Consider the following 18,021-nt stretch of genomic DNA (forward strand, 5'->3'; position numbering starts at 1 on the left):
CACGTCGCTTCTATCACCGTTCAAACGACATCTCCTATTGGCCATTCGCGGATTCCTTTACTCCCAGTTGCACATGTTGTACGAGTTCGCGCCAAAGGTCTTATATCATTAATTAACATTTTCCCAAACAGATGAACCGTTTTTAATTTATCTGTTACTATTGAATTTTATTTTATTTCAATTTTACTTAGTGTACGAATCTGTTTTTAGATCGCTAATAGAGAGAACACCCACTTAAGCATCTATTCCGGGTTTGTTTGACCACTAGAGGGCGATCCCAAATGAGTCCAAAATGAATGGGTTCCTATCGAGCATTTGCGCAAAATCAGTGTTTATTAATGTTTTAAATGTTTACTATTTTTCATAACAAAAACAATACATATTTTCTCTTTTAAAAGCTTTTAGACTCCAGTTATAAGCCTCTGGCTGTAATTCCAGCCTCACCTCACCTGCCAGTCAGCATCGACTGACGCCACCATATTGGAGGAGTCAACCATGTGCCCCCAGTGCATTTTTAGTACTGAGTAAGGTGTAAAATACAACTGTAATATTCACAACTTCACCAATTTGTGTATGTGTGTATTTATGTATATATGTACATGTGTATGTATGTACATATAAATATAGAATTTATTTATTTATACACTTAATATGCCATACCATATGTCTGTCTTTGTTAAAGAGCATAATATTAAGTATTTCAGCATGAAATCACATATATGTAATGTGTGACAGCGTCCTGAATCATTAATACATCTCTGCTGTTTGTAACAAACAAACCAACAAAAGTTGGTAGAGTTGAGATTATTATAGGTGTATTAAACACCTTCCTCAATGTAAATAAATGCACTGGGAGCGCATGGTTGACTCCTCCAATATGGCGGCCGGCTGATAAGCCAGAAGGCAGGCTATCAGGGCACAGTAGCAGGAATGATAGCACCTTTACTGCATAAAACCCGTTTACTGAAGAAACACTAAAATATATGAGTATATATTTTGTCTTTTTAGCAAAGTACGTCATCATACCTTCCAATATTAAATGAATATTCTGGGAGAGTGATGATTTACTATTTTTAATTTCAGTTTTTAGCCGTTTAGCTCCATTCACCCCCATAAATTTTGGACTCACTCGCGGGCTCCCTCTACCGGTTCACAGTCACTTTCTGATAAACGGAGGAGATGAGGAAGGTGGGTAGACTCTCCATAAATCAGCTCTGTTTTTTAGGAAGTGTCACTCCCCGATCTGTACCCCCTGCCCGATTTGTGCCGCGCATGCGCACTGCACACTGAGCAGGGGGCGCAGATCGGGCAGCCACGGCTGTCAACAGTTGTCGGCGCTGTGAGATCGCTGATCAAGCTTAACTTCCGTTTTCTGAATTCTAGATAGACAGATAGGTGTTTAAAAATAATTAAAAATCGAAAATAATCTGTTAAAATGTGTGAGCCTACGGTGTTTTTATTTATTTTTTGTTACATATACCAAGTCTGTAAATTACTTCACATTTAAAAATTCTTTTTATTCTTAAAATACACAGAAAATTATTATAAATAACACATTCATCAAAATATCAGTTTATTTTACTCTCAGAAAAAGCATGAGAGCAAACCCATATCTCTCTCAACACACACAGTGTGGGCGGAAGTACACCTTGGCATTACCTACCCGATCTGTGCCCCTGCTCATCTCGCTCAGTTTGCAGTGCGCATGCGTGCGCATGCGCGGCACAAATCGGGCAGGGGGTACAGATCGGGGAGTGACAGGCAGCACACAGCACGCCGGAGGAGGAAGTCCTCTTAAGCCACGCCCCAAGCGGGTATATCCAGTTTAACGTAATGACAGTCGTACCCTACTCCCTAGATAGTGCCCTAGGTCATAATATCATTAAATTTTCAATGAACAAAATAAAAAAAATGTCAACTAAAACCACATTCGTGCTGCTAATGTAACAGTATGAAGACTTGTATTATTTTTTTTCTTAAAACATACATTCATTTTATATGAAATTGCAATTTCAACGTTTTTTCATCCCTATCACACCATTTAATTTACCCCTATAAAAAGAATGATCAGTTCTTGTGACATCATTATTGAGGAAATAACACATATCTTCTGCACATGTCTCCTAAAAGACAGGCTACAAAAAATAGCAAGTGTCACTTTTTGCTTAAACTAAACTCCATGTTTTTTAATGTCAGATTGTCAGGCTCAACATTTCAACTCTGTTATATTGATAAATTATAGTAACAATTGTCTAGGAACAAAAAAAAAAAACAATAATGAGGCAAAATATAAAATTATGCTAAAATAGAATATATAGAATATATATATAGAATAATAGCTAAAAACCCCGTCACATTTAACCCTGTGACATTCAACCACATCACACTGGGAATGTCCATACATTTGTTATCCAGGAATAATCATTGTAAATGTTTGTTGAACTGTATGCATAATTTACAGGACCTTCATAAAAATATTAAAGCCAAATAAAATCATAACGTTAATACATTTTACAGGTATATAGATAAAGTATACACTTTAGTAAAATGTTGATTGTACCTTGAACCCTGTTATATTTTCAACCCTGTTATGCTGTTATTTAATAGTTTTATTAATATTTTTTGAAGATAAGAAGAAATATGAGGTTAATGTTTATTTGACTGTATGTATTATTTACAGGACAGCCATAAATATACCGAAGCATGCTGTATTAAATATGAAGGAGCTTGTGAAAATTGTAATCATGCCTGAGGTGGGAAGATGTATGAAATTATCAAAAATTGCATTGGTATTATTTTCATAAAAATATGCTCTAAAACACTTGTCTTAAAGAAACACCTAGAAATAGAAGAATAATCCCCTAAACAAAAAAATTATACTGTTAGATATAAATAGCAGCCATTATCGGCTATGACCTTCAGGATTCTTTGAAAGCTCATTAGGCTGAATCTAGCAGGTAAACAAAAGTGCTAAACATGAATATTTCTAATTTAATATACTTTTTTATGATATACATTTTAAATGATTCAAAATACAAAAGCAAAATTAGCCTTTTTTAACAGAGACAATCAATTATCACATATTTAGGGACACAGTAAAATGTTAAACTGGATAGATCTGCGCCTACCTTGAACTCACACTGATATTCATATGACAACAGCACACTCTGCTGGTAATATTTGTAATGACAAAAATCTAGCAAAATAGAGGCCTACACAAGCTATGAAAGCTGTGTCATAAGTGAACAAAAATCTTTAAAATGGATAGACAGATGTCAGAATATACAGTACCAGTCAAAAAGTTTGGACACATGTCCTCTCATTTAATGTTTGTTTTTTTTATTTTGATTATTTTCTACATTGAATATTATATTGTTTATAATATAATATTATATTGTTTACATGAAGTAAACAAAAAGATTTAGACGTAGCACATTGCCCAATTTTTTGCAATATTCTCTCAGTCAGCTTCATAACGTAGAACCTAAAATGGTTCTACTACTGGGTTCAAGAGGTGCAAAGCTCTTGTTAAATGCTTTTCCTTCACTCTGTGCTCCAACTCGTTCCAAACCACCCAGGGCTGGGTTTTTATATCAGGTATTTGCATGTTCCTAAAGACTTTTAATATTTAATATTTATCAACAATATAGTAAATAATACAAATAAAGAAAAAATCTTAATAAGAATGTGTGTCCAAACTTTTGGTACTATATATTGTGCAATTTTATCTGCAGTTTTTTTGAAGAAACAAGAAAATCAAAAGGATTTTTTAAAACAGGAAACAAAATGTTAATAATGGTCTACACCACATGGCACACTGGTTTACTTACACTGAGCATCAGAATAAACTATTCCTCCTAAAACACTCCTCTTTAAGAACTAATCATTTATATCATATTTATATACATTCATACATGTGTTCAATAAAGCGGCGCATTAGCATTACCGCTAGAAGTTAGCCGCTAATGCTCCATCTTTAGTGGAAATCTGAAAATCTAAGCTTACTGTAAAAAAGGGAGGCACTTTACTCACCCAAATAAACAGTCTTCAGGAGAGAAATCTTTGTAGTTTAACATCCAGCGCTCGTTTGACTTGTCTGACTATGTTTACCTAAGTTAGCTTTACAGGTTACCAGCTGAATTAGAAGAAAAAATGGCGACACTCCTGTTTCTTACTAAAATGGTATAAAATGCGTCTTATAATCTGATGCATTTTATGTATAAAAATAAACCAGAAAATAGTCACTTATGATAGTTCACCTTATAATCCGGTGTGCCTTATAGTGAGAAAAATACAGTATCTTAATAATGTATGTATAGTAAGTTGTGTGTAAATTCTATATTTCTATTTGTATTTTTTGTGATTATTTGATTTGATTTGACAGAAAATCTAAGTTTGATTGCATATATAGAACCATGTTTGTAATGAATTTGGGGATGTGAAGAGCCGAAAAGCTTTCCCTGGATATATATTCTTTACTTATTTTAAATGATTCCAATATCTATTACTGTACATGCTTATTTATAGAATCAAACACTTTTTTATTATTTCAGAAAGAATCTTAATTGGTGCACTGTCATGTTAAGACTGTGGACAAAGACAAACTGTAACAAGTGTAAAGCAGTTGTGCCTCTTAATAATATTACTAGAAGCTCAGATGTATGACTCACAGAATAGAAAGACTGTATTAAGTCTGAGGTTTATTATTTATAAGACAAAATCAGTGTCAGGAAGTCTCAGTAAGTCATTCCAAGTGACAGTAAATAATAAACAACAGTGCATCAGTTTTAAGTGTAAGAAATTTAATAAAATGATACTGTTAGGACAAATCCCACAAAAAAAAAATTGCAGTTGCTTAAAGGTAAGACATGACCTTTGAACTTATTCAGTTAAAATATTGGGAAAAAAGAGCGATTCCTTCATCTTGTGGCTAAATATTTAAATACACAGATATTATTAAATATTAAAATATTAAAACACAGCAGGACAGATTCAATACATACTACAACAATACAAGGAGGATGTGCAGCAGCAAGAAAAAGGGGGGGGGGTGAGGAAATAAGAATTAATGGTTTACATTTACCTCAAATAATCACATTAAATCATTCAATAGTTTCACAGAGGTTAAATTCTGCTAGGTTCAGTCTGTTCTGTTGGTATTTAATGCCACTTAAAATGAGCCACATGTATAGTAAATGCAAATAATCAAGGTTCTGTCAACCTGTATGTGTAAAAACATTCACAAGTCAGTGTTCTCCAACTTCATTCATTAAAGTACTTTCATTAGTGCTGAATCTGTTCTACATATTTGAAGAGTTAAAATGACTTTAGTACACTTTCTAAACCATGGATAAAATAAAGCATAAATCACAGGATTGATTGTAGAGTTTAGATATAAAAGAATCACTAAGTGATGGAATGAAATTGTTTCTATGGCGCTACTAAATAAAGTGTTTATAAAGTATGGAAATAAACATGCCAAAAACACAGCCACTAAAATGCTGAGCACTTTCGCTGCTTTTCGCTCAGATTTCATTGAGTCTGCCATGTTCTTTGAGCCATGAGCTGTAGCTTGTACATTAAGGTCCCTGATAGCATTTGCATGTTTCTTGGCAATAACAAAAACCAAAACATAAAATATAATGATCATAGAACAAGGAATTACAAAAACAAATACAAGATCAACCAGAGACCAGACCTCATTTAACACAATGAGGCACTGATCGGGACACATTATCAGACCGGCAGAGTTTCCGTTGAAATAAAGAAGTGCAGAGTTATAAGAAAATAGCACAAACCAGTTACACAAAACTACAATGCAAACATTACCGACAGATACCTTCTCCATGTAGAGGAAAGGGCTAGAGATGGCAAAATATCGATCAACAGCAATAAGAGCAACATTGTAAATTGAAATGCTTGTGACAAAAAAGGAGATCAGAACAAAAAACATACAGATTGTCGGCCCAAAAATCCAACATGATTCAGTCAGTCTGTTTAAATGGAACGGCATCACAAAGACTCCAACCAGAAAGTCTGATACAGCCAGAGAGAGGATGAGCATGTTAGTTGGAGTGTGGAGCTGCTTGAAGTGACAAACAGAGATAATGATGAGCAGATTTCCAAACACTGTTAACAGAACAGCAGCAGCTGCACACACACACAGAAACACATACAAAGCAGATACAGATCTCTCTGGACAGGAAAACTGCAGGCATTGATCAGTGAGGTTAACCTCCATTAAGGTCAAGTATCCTGTTCAATTGTGCTTGAATTAATAATTTTGTAGATACTAAAAAATATGGAATTTTACTGATAACAGTTCAGCTTCATAGTTAAAGGAACTGTAGAGTAAGAAGACAAAGGCTCGGTTATTTATAATGATTAGAACATGCTCACTCCCACTTGATAAAAAAAAAAAAAAACCAGAGAGCAAGAAATTACATCACTATGGTACAAACCTGAATCAAAGGATTTACACATACACTTGTCATGGACAAAAGTGTCATGGGATCATTAGATTTTTTTTTTATTATATTTAAACTATTGGAAAACCTACACATTATACCCACAGCTGCTTTTATGACATCCTATTGTAGATACATGAATTCTGGGAGCTGTAATGAGCCTGATGTAGTAGTTAGCTGCCGCAGACTTAAGCAGCATGTAAACTTCCCTCTTGTTTTTTTACATGACGACATGATTTTATTTTTATTATGACAAAACTGTCGGCACAAAAAGCCCAGCAGCTTTTTTAAATCCTGTTTTGACTCCAAAGTGAATTTTAGCATGCTAGGGTCAATACCTTTTTAAGGTTTTGGGGGAACCTAGATCAACATCAATTCTGTCTAAAAAAGGCCTAAACTACAGGGTCTTGTTTTGAAGATACACTTCTCAAAAAATAAAGGGAACACTTCTGTGAAATCAACCTGCTGTTGTGCACATGGACCAGTCAACAGGTAGAAATTTTAGGCAATTAGCAAGACAACCCCTGTAGAGGAATGGTTCTGCAGGTGGTGAGACCTTTTCTCTGTTCTCATCCTTTCTGGTTGATGTTTTAGTCACTTTTGCATTTTGTCAGCTCTCACACAATAGAGGTAGCATTCTACAACCCATAGAAGTTGCTTAGGTAGTGCAGCTCATCCAGGAAGCCACATCAATGCGAGAAATTTGGCTGTGTCTCTTAGCACAGAGCATGGAGCAGATACCAGGAGACAGGCCAGTACACCAGGAGACATGAAGGGGGCCGAAGGACAACAACCCAGCAGCAGGACCGCTACCTCCCTCTTTGTGCAAGGAGGAACAGGAGGAGTAGTAGCAAGAGCTCCAAAATGACCTCCAGCAGGCCACCAATATCCATGTTCCTGCTCAAACTGTCAGAAACAGACTCCACGAGGGTGGTACGAGGGCTCAACGTCCACAAGGGGGGACTTGTGCTTATAGCCCAACACCGTTCAGGGCAATTGGCATTTGCCAGAGAACACCAAAATTGGCAGATTCACCATTGATGCCCTGTGCTCTTTACAGATGAGAGCAGGTTCACACTGAGAACATGTGACAGAGTCTGGAGATGGCATTAAGAACGTTCTGCTGCTGCAGCATCCTCCAGCATGACCGGTTTGGCAGTGGGTCAGTAATGGTGTGGGGAAGCATTTCTTTGGAGAGACGCACAGACCTACATGTGCTTGCCAGAGGTAGCCTGACTGCCATTAGGTACCGAGATAGGATCCTCAGACCCATTGTGAGACCATATGCTGGTGCAGTGGGCCCTGGGTTCCTTCTGATGCAGGACAATGCTAGACCTCATGTGGCTGAAGTGTGTCAGCAGTTCCTGCATGATGGAGGCACTGTAGCTATGGACTGGTCCGCCCGTTACCCAGACCTGAATCAAATCGAGCACATCTGGGACATCATGTCTCATTCCATCCACCAATGGCACTTTGCAGCACTGACTGTCCAGGAGTTGACTGATGATTTGTGAACAAGGGGAACTGCAGGAGGATGACAGTAATAATTGGTGTGGTTCATTGTCCAGAACTCCCATCCACCAAGTCACAATGTAACACAACACAGAGTTTTAAGCAGCTGATTGAGCTTCGATCACAGGTTGATGCACCTTGCTCATCATCACACCCTTAGTGTCCACCTGGCCTTTGAGCCTCCTTCAGTCATATCCATTTCTACTGGCTGAGGTGAAAAATTACTACCAGTGCGAACTCACCACTCTGTGTAAACCTCCCCTACCTCAGCTTCCCATAATCGGCACCCCATTTGAGCGGACAGGAATAGAGTTCAATGAGTATATTCTAACTATACTGGACTAAAGAAATTCTCATATTCGCTTTCTATATGCCACCCTTGTCCATATCCCACCCTCAAACCGACAGTCTCTTTAAGCGTTTCAACCAAACGCCGGACGGTGGAAAAAGATGGCCATGGGATCTTCTCTGCTACCACATTCTATTTGCAGAAGGGGACATTACACACGTTCCACAGGAGAAATTCCAGCCAGGTGCGGATGGCAAAGTAAGACAAAGGAGACATTTAAACAGAGACTGGACATTTGAACTGGAAAACACAGGCAGCTGTAATACATGCTGCAAGTGAGCATAAATGAGTGTTTGATGCAGGGAATGCTCACCCATTTCACATGTATAAACACCATCCTTTGGTGCAGGGGTCGGCAATAAGCATGAAACATCTGGCTCGTGAGGTTGTTATAAATAAAATGCGTTTTGGGCCAGATTTTGTGTACATTACTCCACTGTCTCTCTGTCGCGTTCTGCATGACTTTAGTTTCCAGCCGTTTTCGTTTTTTCGGGGGTTACGAGGGCAAGTAACACAAAAGTAACGCAATAGTTACTTTTACTGGTAACTAGTAACTTTTATAGTGGAGTAACTTTTTTGGAGAAGTAACTAGTAACTATAACCAACTACTTTTTTAAAGTCACGTGCCCAACAAGTGCCCACTGCCTCAGCTACATAGCTGAAGCAGCGCCCACCTCCAGCCTTCTGAAAGACTGCGCCAAACCAGGTTTTCCAAACCACTGCCTTTGCTACAGTGTATCACAAAAGTGAGTACACCCCTAACATTTCTGCAGATATTTAAGTACATCTTTTAATGGTACAACACTGACAAAATGACACTTTGACACAATCAAAAGTAGACTGTGTGCAGATTATATAACAGTGTAAATTTATTCTTTCATCAAAATAACTCAATATACAGCCATTAATGTCCAAACCACCCACAAGAAATGTAAGTACACTCCTTAGTGAAAGTTCCTGATGTCAATATTTTGTGTGGCCACCACTATTTTTCAGAAGTGCCTTTTCATGGAGTTTACCAGAGCTCCACAGGTTGCCACTAGAATGCTTTTCCACTCCTCCATGATGGCATCATGGAGCTGGCAGATTTTTGGGACTATGCGCTCCTCCACCTTCCGCTTAAGGATGCCCCAAAGATGTTCTATTGGGTTTAGGTCTGGAGACATGCTTGGCTAGTGTTGGGAAAATCCGCACTACCCCTTACAGCGCCATTTCCAGTGCGTTCCCCCTGAATTCTTTTAAATGGTTGAGATGAGTAGAGAAGTCAAGAGGAGTCAGGATACCAAAGTCTTCAGCAAACTTAACAGTTTATTTCAGAAGATCTTCCGGGAACAATGCTCCGCTCAGAGAGTCAAGGAGAATGTTTGAAAACCCAAAGACATACACAAGATTATATAGATCATCCCACTATGGTGTGAGTGAAGAAGGCTGGACAGTCCCCCAAACCTTTTTTGGGATTTGTCCTTGGTCCCATGAACTGTATCTTATCTTAACATGACGCCATGTCTCCCCACCACCTGCATCTCCAGTATAATAAATCTATTGTCCCCCCGTCTGGTTCTTGCAACATAATTTCAGTTGAAGTTCCCTGGTTATCTTGGTCTGAGGGCACAGGTCAGCCATCCTCACTCACTCTCAAGGTCTAACCGCGGGTGGCTACACACGTGTTATGAAACAATCCTGTGCAGACTTAATTAAACTACATTTGTTATATGATTCTAAAGAGTACTGTGTCTGTTAACATATGATCACCAACATGAATAAAGATTACAAGGGGCTAAATAATTCCCTTTTGAATACAGATAACATATTGATTGATTAACATATTGATTCAACCTTATTAAAATCACTAATGGATTATACTGATTGGTTTTTCATTAAGTATTTTGTATGATTATAGGGCAACAATGTTTTAACCCTTAATTGATAGTTTTCATGATTATAAGACAATGTTTTAACCTTTTCATTCTCAACACTAGTCCATCACCTTTACCTTCAGCCTCTTCAAAAAAGCAGTGGTCGTCTTGGAGGTGTGTTTGGGGTCATAATCATGCTGGAACACTGCCCTGCGACCCAGTTTCGGGAGGGAGGGGATCATGCTCTACTTCAGTATTTCACAGTACATATTGGAGTTCATGTGTCGCTCAATTAAATATAACTCCCCAACACCTGCTGCACTCATGCAGCCCTAGACCATGGCGTTCCCACCACCATGCTTGACTGAAGGCATGACACACTTATCTTTGTACTTCTCACCTGATTACCGCCACACATGCTTGAGACCATCTAAACCAAACAAATGAATCTTGGTCTCATCAGATCATAGGACATGGTTCCAGTAATACATGTCCTTTGTTGACTTGTTTTCACATGGCTTTCTTGTATACAGACTTCAGAAGAGGCTGATCTTCTAAGGTGACAGCCATGTAGACCAATTTGATGTAGTGTATGGTCTGAGCACTGACAGGCTGACCCCCCACCTGTTTAATCTCTGCAGGATTGCTGACAGCACTCCTGCACCTATCTTTTAAAGAGAGCATTTGGACGTGACACGGAACACATACACTCATTGTTGGACAACCAATGCGAGGTCTGTTCTGAGTGGACTCTTCTCTTTTAAAATGCTGAATGATCTTTGCCACTGTGCTGCAGCTTAGTTTCAAGGTGTTGGCAATATTCTTGTATCCTTGGCCATCTTCATGTAGCACAACAGTTCGTCTTTTGAGATCCTCAGAGTGTTCTTTGCCATGAGGTGCCATGTTGGAACTTTCAGTGACCAGTATGAGAAAGTGCGAGAGCTGTACTACAAAATTGAACACACCTGCTCCCTATGCACAGCTGAGACCTAGCAAGACCTACTACCGTCACCTGCCACCTCAGCTCCAGTGCCAACGCCACCACCACCTTAGTTCTAGCCTCAGCTCCAGCCTCAGCTCCAACTGCCTCAGCTCCAGTGCCAGTGGCACCAATGCCTCAGCTTTAGCCTTCTCAGCTCCAGCCACCTCAGCTTCAGTGCCAGCGGCGCACGCCCCCATAGCTTCAGCCTTCTCAGCTTCAGCCGCCCCAGGGTTGGGTTTTTTAAACTGCTCCAACCAGGTTTTCCCAAACCACTGCCTCAGCTCCACTGTCACTGCCACCTTAGCTTCAGCCACATCAGCTCCAGCCACTTCAATTTGAGTGCCCTCTACTGCCAGTGCCCCCTCCAGTGCCAATGGGGCCCACTACCTCAGCTTCAGTCTGCTCAATTCCAGTGCCAGTGGTGTGCGCTGCCTTGTGCCCACAGTTCCTGTCACCATGTTCCTGTGCCGCCTCTATGGCATCACATCAATGTCAAAAGTCCGGGGCGAAAAAATAACAGGTAAAAAAAAAATAACCAGCATGTTTTAACAATTTGCATGTGTAAATTAACTTCTTGTGAGCACAAATGTGAAACTCGCAAGCAAAAAAAAGGGGATCAGGTGCGCACTGAACAGAATATCGCTCTCCAGCTTAATTTTCTCCTCTTTGTTTTTTTTTTCCTCTCAAATTTACAGTTCTCCTCGTGCCCCATGCAAATTACCTGTGGCAGCAGTTTGTGCTCAAGTGAGTTTTTTGTGCTCAAGTTTTGAAAGGAGTGGTTTTGACAGTTTGGGGGTGGGGTCAGGTTTGCCTCCCACAGCGAAGGCTACTGGCTGATATCTCCAGGGTTAGCGCCTGGAGAGACTGCCTCTCACCTGGAGCGACCGCACTGAACCCGGACAGACAGAGGCGGTGAGCCGATCACTCCAGGCACTGAACCCGGACAAACAGAGCCGATCACTCCAGACACTTAACTCGGGCTAAAGAGCCAGCGCACCGGAGAGCAGGTTGTTTGGATGTTAGCGTAGCCAGCTAGCTAACTCATTTGCTGTCCTTCTTTGTCTGCCTTCCTCCGGCTCTTAGGAGAAGGTGGTCCGTCACAAACCCTGTATATCAGCCAATAGCCTTCACTGAGGGAGAGGACCCTGCTTCACCCACCACCTCATCTCCCACCACCGTAGCTCCAGCGGCCAACAATGCACACCTTTTCAGCTCCAGTGCTAGTGGTGCCTGCTGCCTCAGTTCCAGTGCCAGTGGCATAGACTGCCACACTGCCTCACTTTAACATGGACCGTCACATTTTTTTTTTAACACTTTTCCAAACCACCACCTCAGCTCCACTGCCAGCAGCACTTGGTGCCTCAGATTAAGCCACCTCAACTCCAGTGCCAGCGTTGCTCGCTGCCTGCGGCTCCTGCTGCCCCTGTGCCTGCGGCTGTCCCTGTCCCTGGCTCCTAATGCCCCTGTTCCTGTGTTTGTTGGTGTTTTTTTTATAATTTTATTTCAGATTTTTCCCCATTTTCTCCCAATTTGGATATCCAATTGTCCCACCCCTTTGTGCGTCCCCATCACCGGTGACGCCCATGACTCTTGGAGGATGCGGACAAGAGTCCGACTCGTGTGAAGTCAATCGCCCCTTTTTTCAAGCTGCTGCGGACGAATCATTGCCTGAGCAGCTAGCGCGCTTGGAGGAAAGCACGGCGGCTAGGTTCCGATTCATCCGCTCACAGACGCCTCGTGCCGCCCAGCGCCACCTTAAGTGTGATGGGGAGAGAGCGCCATCTACCCACCCCAGAGGGAGCAGAGCCAATTTTGCTCCCTCTGAGCACTGGCAGCTGATGGCAAAGCTGCCTGAGCGCATTAGAACGCTGGACCACTCGTATGTTGGTGGTTTGGCTTCTGCGTTTTTAGGCTTACTATTTTGTTTGTTTTCGATATAGCTAATAACAGCCTTGCATTGATATTCTGCCTCCAAATCTGAGAGGTTACATCTGCAATGTTTTTATTTTTGCATTTGTTTTAAGTTCATATAACGTTGTATAGTTTGAACATAATTAAGCTCTCAAATTTTACTCTTAAAGGAAAGCCCTAAAGGAATTACATTCTGCTTTCAGTAAACTTGTATATGGGTGACATGACTTTAAGCAGTAAGCAGCGGTGCAGTTATTTTACTGTGTTTGGCCTTTGCCATGATCATGCAGCCTTTTTTTCATCCAGTGACCTCCATCCTAATTTATTTATCCCCCAAAACACAAAATGGGTTTGATTAAATATACACTTCTCTGCATTCTAGAAAAGTTTGAGCTGTGGAATAATAACATTGTGGAAGAATGACACTACCCTCCTCTGACACTGAATATGTCTCTTGTAGAGAGCAAAATATTGTCGCTTTCATCCTAAACCTCTAAACAGCTATTTCAAAATGACAAAAATTAGAGAATAACTGACAGATTCAAAATTGCACACTTTAACACTAGAGGCATTTTTAAATCTGAAAAAAAAAACACTGTGATTTCTATTGCCTCCCTTTTACACAACAGAATATATGTGCCTTTTTATTTTTTATTTAATAAACTGGAAACTAAATATTTACTATATAATACCACAAGGTAAACATTTTTTCAGAATTATGGACATCACAATTTAATTAGGAATCCACTAAATATTCAGCAACAGATATTATTTTGGTTAAAAAGAAAAACAAAGCAAAATAAATGAAAAGATTTAATAATTTAAACAGAAGAATTATGTTTTTACTGATTAGCAACATAAAAAAAAACACAAAAAGTGATGACATTTATGCAATGGGTAAAAAGTTGGAAAAATGTATGAAAACTTGCAAAAAAGGTTTAATTTTGTTCATTTTGAGGCAGAAAATAATATTTTGGTGCATCCCTAATCATCATAGATTAAGGCAAAATTCCTTTTTTTGTCAAAAGATTGAGGATGTTGTAAGTGCATCAGTTCTTTTTTTGCCTTATGTCATTACTACAGATTAAGAACTGAGCAACAATTGTTGTTCAGTAATAGTATTGTATTTACTAAATGAAGATGAAATACATTTTTTTTTTACGTTTATAGGTTTATCGAGGTGTAAAATATTTCAGCCACTAAAACATATTTCATGTGTGTGATTTCTGCACAAACAGATGTATCTTATTATTTAAGAACAAAACCAAATTAGTGTTATCTGGATCACAATGACATTTTTATTGATGAAATAACTAAACATTGCAGTTTAGCTCAAGCCTAGCTTTTAGCAATGTTAAACCAGCATTTAATTGTTTAAATCAGCGGACATTTATGAATACAGAATCATTACTGAGTATTTGAAGGGTTAAAATGACTTTAGTACACTTTCTAAACCATGGGTAAAATAAAGCGTAAATGACTGGGTTGATTGAAGAATTTAGATATAGAAGAAGCATTAAATACTCTGCTAATATTGTGCCAGTACCTACTAAAACATAAACAAAGTACGGAAATAAACATGCCAGAAACACAACCACTAAAATGCTGAGCACTTTTGCTGCTTTTCTCTCTGATTTCATTGAATCTACAGCGCTGTTTGAGGCTTGATGTTTAGTTTGAGTATTAAGGTCTCTGATAGCAGTTGCATGTTTCTTAGCAATACAAAAAACTAAAGCATAAAACAGGATTATTAGAGAACACGGAATAACAAAAACAAATAGAAGGTCAACCAGAGACCAGACCTCATTTATCACAAAAAGACACTGTTCAGGACACATTATCAGACCTGTAGAGGATCCATTAAAATAAAGAAGTGAAGAGTTGTAACATATTAATAAAAACCAGTTACTCAAAGCCACAATACAAGCTGTGTTTACAGACACCTTTTCTGTGTACACAAATGGGTGTGAAATGGCAAAATAACGATCAACAGCAATAATAGCAACATTATATATTGATGAGCTGGTGCTGAAAAAGGAGATCAACATATAACATGTACACAGGACTGATCCAAAAATCCAACAGGATTCAGTCAGCCGACTTAACTGAAACGGGAGCACGAATACTCCAACCAGAATGTCTGATACAGCCAGAGAGAGGATGAGCATGTTAGTTGGAGTGTGGAGCTGCTTAAAGTGACAAACAGAGATAATGACAAGCAGATTTCCAAACACTGTTAACAGAACGACAGCAGCTCCGCACACATAAAGAAACACATATAAAGCAGATACAGATCTCTCTGGACAGGAAAACTGTGAGCAGAGATCAGTGTGATTAACCTCTGTAAGATTCATTGATCCAGCATTTAAACTGTGCACAAAGAAACACTTCAGATCCTAGTCTCTGTCACTAGTGTCAGTCCAGATTATGACAAAAAAAACTGCAGACTGAACAGACTAAAGCTCTTGTATTTATATTGTTCAGAATCTGTTCACACCCACTTGTTTCATATGATGTAATGGACTTGTTGTATCTACTTAGGGAATTATAACAGTGTTTCTCATTCGAGTGAAAATGGCCTTATGATAAATATAAATATTACCTACATCTTTTTAACATAATATGAGCAGTGTTAAATTGTTATTACAATTGTGTCTTTCTGGCTGGATGTGCACCAAATAAAGTAAAATATATCTTTCCTTTACCCATTTTTACATACATTTTAGAATTTGTTTATATGCATTACAAATGTAAACACATTTTTTGAAATGGTAAGAAAAAATAATCCGCTGTACAGAAACAGTTGGCTGTAGGGAATGGGACTGGCAGGAGGTTACATGTACAGTGATGTTTTACGACATCAGTAAATCAAGCAAAAATCAAAAATGTACTTGCCATTCTACACATAGTGCCTACTCGAGTGCTGTTTGTGATATATTCTGTCTGCTTTTTATTATGTGTTCACTACAGAAATATTTTAATAACAATACCTTTTGTGCAGCCCTAAGGCAGAGTACATATTACTATTAAATTTTAAGAGTTGAAATTAAATCAATTACAGTTACATTTGGGTCCAGAAGTATTTGGATCGTGATAAATGTAATTTTGCTGTCGCGTCCTTGTCCTGTCCCTTGTCAGCCTCCATGTTTTTTCCTCTCCTTTGTTTGTTGAAAAAAAAAAAAAAAAAATCATCAGAGTCTCTCTTCCCTCCATCACTGAGATCTACACCACACGCTGCATCCGCAAAGCCACCAGCATTGTGGACGACCCCACCCATCCCTCACACGGACTCTTCGCTCTGATGCCGTCCGGCAGAAGATACAGGAGCATCCGAGCCTCCACTACTAGACTCTGCAACAGCTTCATCCACCAGGCAGTCAGACTTCTCAATGCACAGAGACAGAACTGAACCCCCACCCCACCCACCACTCACCCAACACACTCGCACAAAACTAAACTGTACACCCCCCCCCCTTTACACAAAACTAAACTGTACACCCCCCCCTTTACACTCACAAAGAACTGAACTTCACCCACACACACCCAGTCAGCACACAGAGGCTGACATGACTTTATTTGCTGCACTCTTAAAAACTATAAACTCTACCTCAGTAACTGCTGTGATTATATATGTTCTATATGTTACAGTATGTCACACATCTCTGCACCTTATCCCCACTATACACTTTATTATACCGTATCGGTACTGCACTGTCCTGTCTTTAAATTGTCTCGTCTTTTGTATTTATTGTATTTATTGTTATTTAGTATAGTATAATAGTATAATTTTATAATTTTATGTTGCACTGTCGTCACTCCTGCACTTTATGTTGTCTATTGCTTGTTGTTCTATGTTGCACCATGGTTCCGGAGGAACGTAATTTCATCACACTGTGTACCTGTACTCAGATGTAATGACAATAAAAGCCTCTTGACTTGACTTGATTTGTTGCTTATAGCACATGGCTCCCCGTGTCTCTTTGTCTCCGCCCATGTCTTCAGTGCTCCCACCTGTGTTAATTTGTAGTTCTGCCCCCTCATTAGCAACCCCAGGTGTTTCCTCCATGTGTATTTAAGCCCCTGTGTTTTCAGTGTTAGGTTTTCTGGTCTTGTGCTTGTTTCACGTCAGTCAGGTTGCTGTTTATTTGTTTGTTTTCTTGTAAATAAATTACCTGCGGTACATCTACCTCATGTCGTTCCTGCTGCATTACCTGACAGAAGACAAAACCTTACCATGCCGCTTCAGCTCCCATGCCTGCGGTACCTGCTGCTCCCAGCTCCTGTCGTTTAATCTGTTTCTGTGCCATCACCGCTCCTGCTCCAGTGATCGCGGCTCCTGTCACCGCTCCTGCTCCAGTGACCGCGGCTCCTGTCACCGCTCCTGTTCCAGTGATCGTGGCTCCTATTGCCGCTCCTGCTCTGGTGATAGTGGCTCCTGTTACCATTCCTGCTCCGGTGATCGCGGCTCCTGTTGCCACTCCTGCGCCAGTGCTAGCAGCTCCTGTCACCGATCTTGCTCCAGTGATAGTGGCTCCTGTTACCGCTCCTGCTCCAGTGATAGTGGCTCCTGTTACCATTCCAGCTCCGGTGATCGCGGCTCCTGTTGCCACTCCTGCTCCAGTGCTAGCAGCTGCTGTCACCGATCTTGCTCCAGTGATAGTGGCTCCTGTTACCGCTCCTGCTCCAGTGATAGTGGCTCCTGTTTACAATCCAGCTCCGGTGATCGCGGCTCCTGTTGCCGCTCCTGCTCCAGTGCTAGCAGCTCCCGTTACTGTTCCTGCTCCAGTGGTAGTGGTTCCTGTTACCACTCCTGCTCCAGTGGTCGCGGCACCTGTCATCACTCCTGCTCCAGTGATCGCGGCTCCTGTCACCGCTCCTGCTCCAGTGATCGTGGCTCCTGTCACCGCTCCTGCTCCAGTGATCGCAAATCCTGTTACTGCTCCT

The 18,021-nt window shown here is 40.0% G+C and overlaps 3 protein-coding genes across 3 annotated transcripts; 1 reads left to right on the forward strand and 2 right to left on the reverse strand.

The window, feature by feature from the left end:
• Positions 1–4,785: 4,785 nt before the first annotated feature.
• LOC103039151 (trace amine-associated receptor 13c-like) lies at positions 4,786–13,018 on the reverse strand. The gene has a single exon (XM_049478399.1). It carries the CDS (start codon positions 6,239–6,241, stop codon positions 5,270–5,272), a length of 972 nt encoding a protein of 323 aa, XP_049334356.1. The 5' UTR covers positions 6,242–13,018; the 3' UTR covers positions 4,786–5,269.
• Positions 13,019–14,211: 1,193 nt separating this feature from the next.
• LOC103038841 (trace amine-associated receptor 13c-like) lies at positions 14,212–15,738 on the reverse strand. The gene has a single exon (XM_049478394.1). It carries the CDS (start codon positions 15,429–15,431, stop codon positions 14,457–14,459), a length of 975 nt encoding a protein of 324 aa, XP_049334351.1. The 5' UTR covers positions 15,432–15,738; the 3' UTR covers positions 14,212–14,456.
• A 1,158-nt stretch (positions 15,739–16,896) lies between these two features.
• LOC125801576 (calphotin-like) lies at positions 16,897–17,958 on the forward strand (the record flags this gene model as incomplete). The annotated part of the gene is made up of 1 exon (XM_049478400.1): positions 16,897–17,958. A coding segment is annotated over exon 1 (630 nt), but the record flags the coding sequence as incomplete, so codon positions are not given.
• Positions 17,959–18,021: the final 63 nt, after the last annotated feature.

Source organism: Astyanax mexicanus, chromosome 1 (assembly GCF_023375975.1).
Source record: "Astyanax mexicanus isolate ESR-SI-001 chromosome 1, AstMex3_surface, whole genome shotgun sequence".
NCBI lineage: Eukaryota > Metazoa > Chordata > Actinopteri > Characiformes > Acestrorhamphidae > Astyanax > Astyanax mexicanus.

What these genes read in the sequence shown, in the direction of transcription:
- LOC103039151 (XM_049478399.1), bottom strand. Translation starts at nt 6,241, where the DNA reads ATGGAGGTTAACCTCACTGATCAATGCCTGCAGTTTTCCTGTCCAGAG.
- LOC103038841 (XM_049478394.1), bottom strand. Translation starts at nt 15,431, where the DNA reads ATGAATCTTACAGAGGTTAATCACACTGATCTCTGCTCACAGTTTTCC.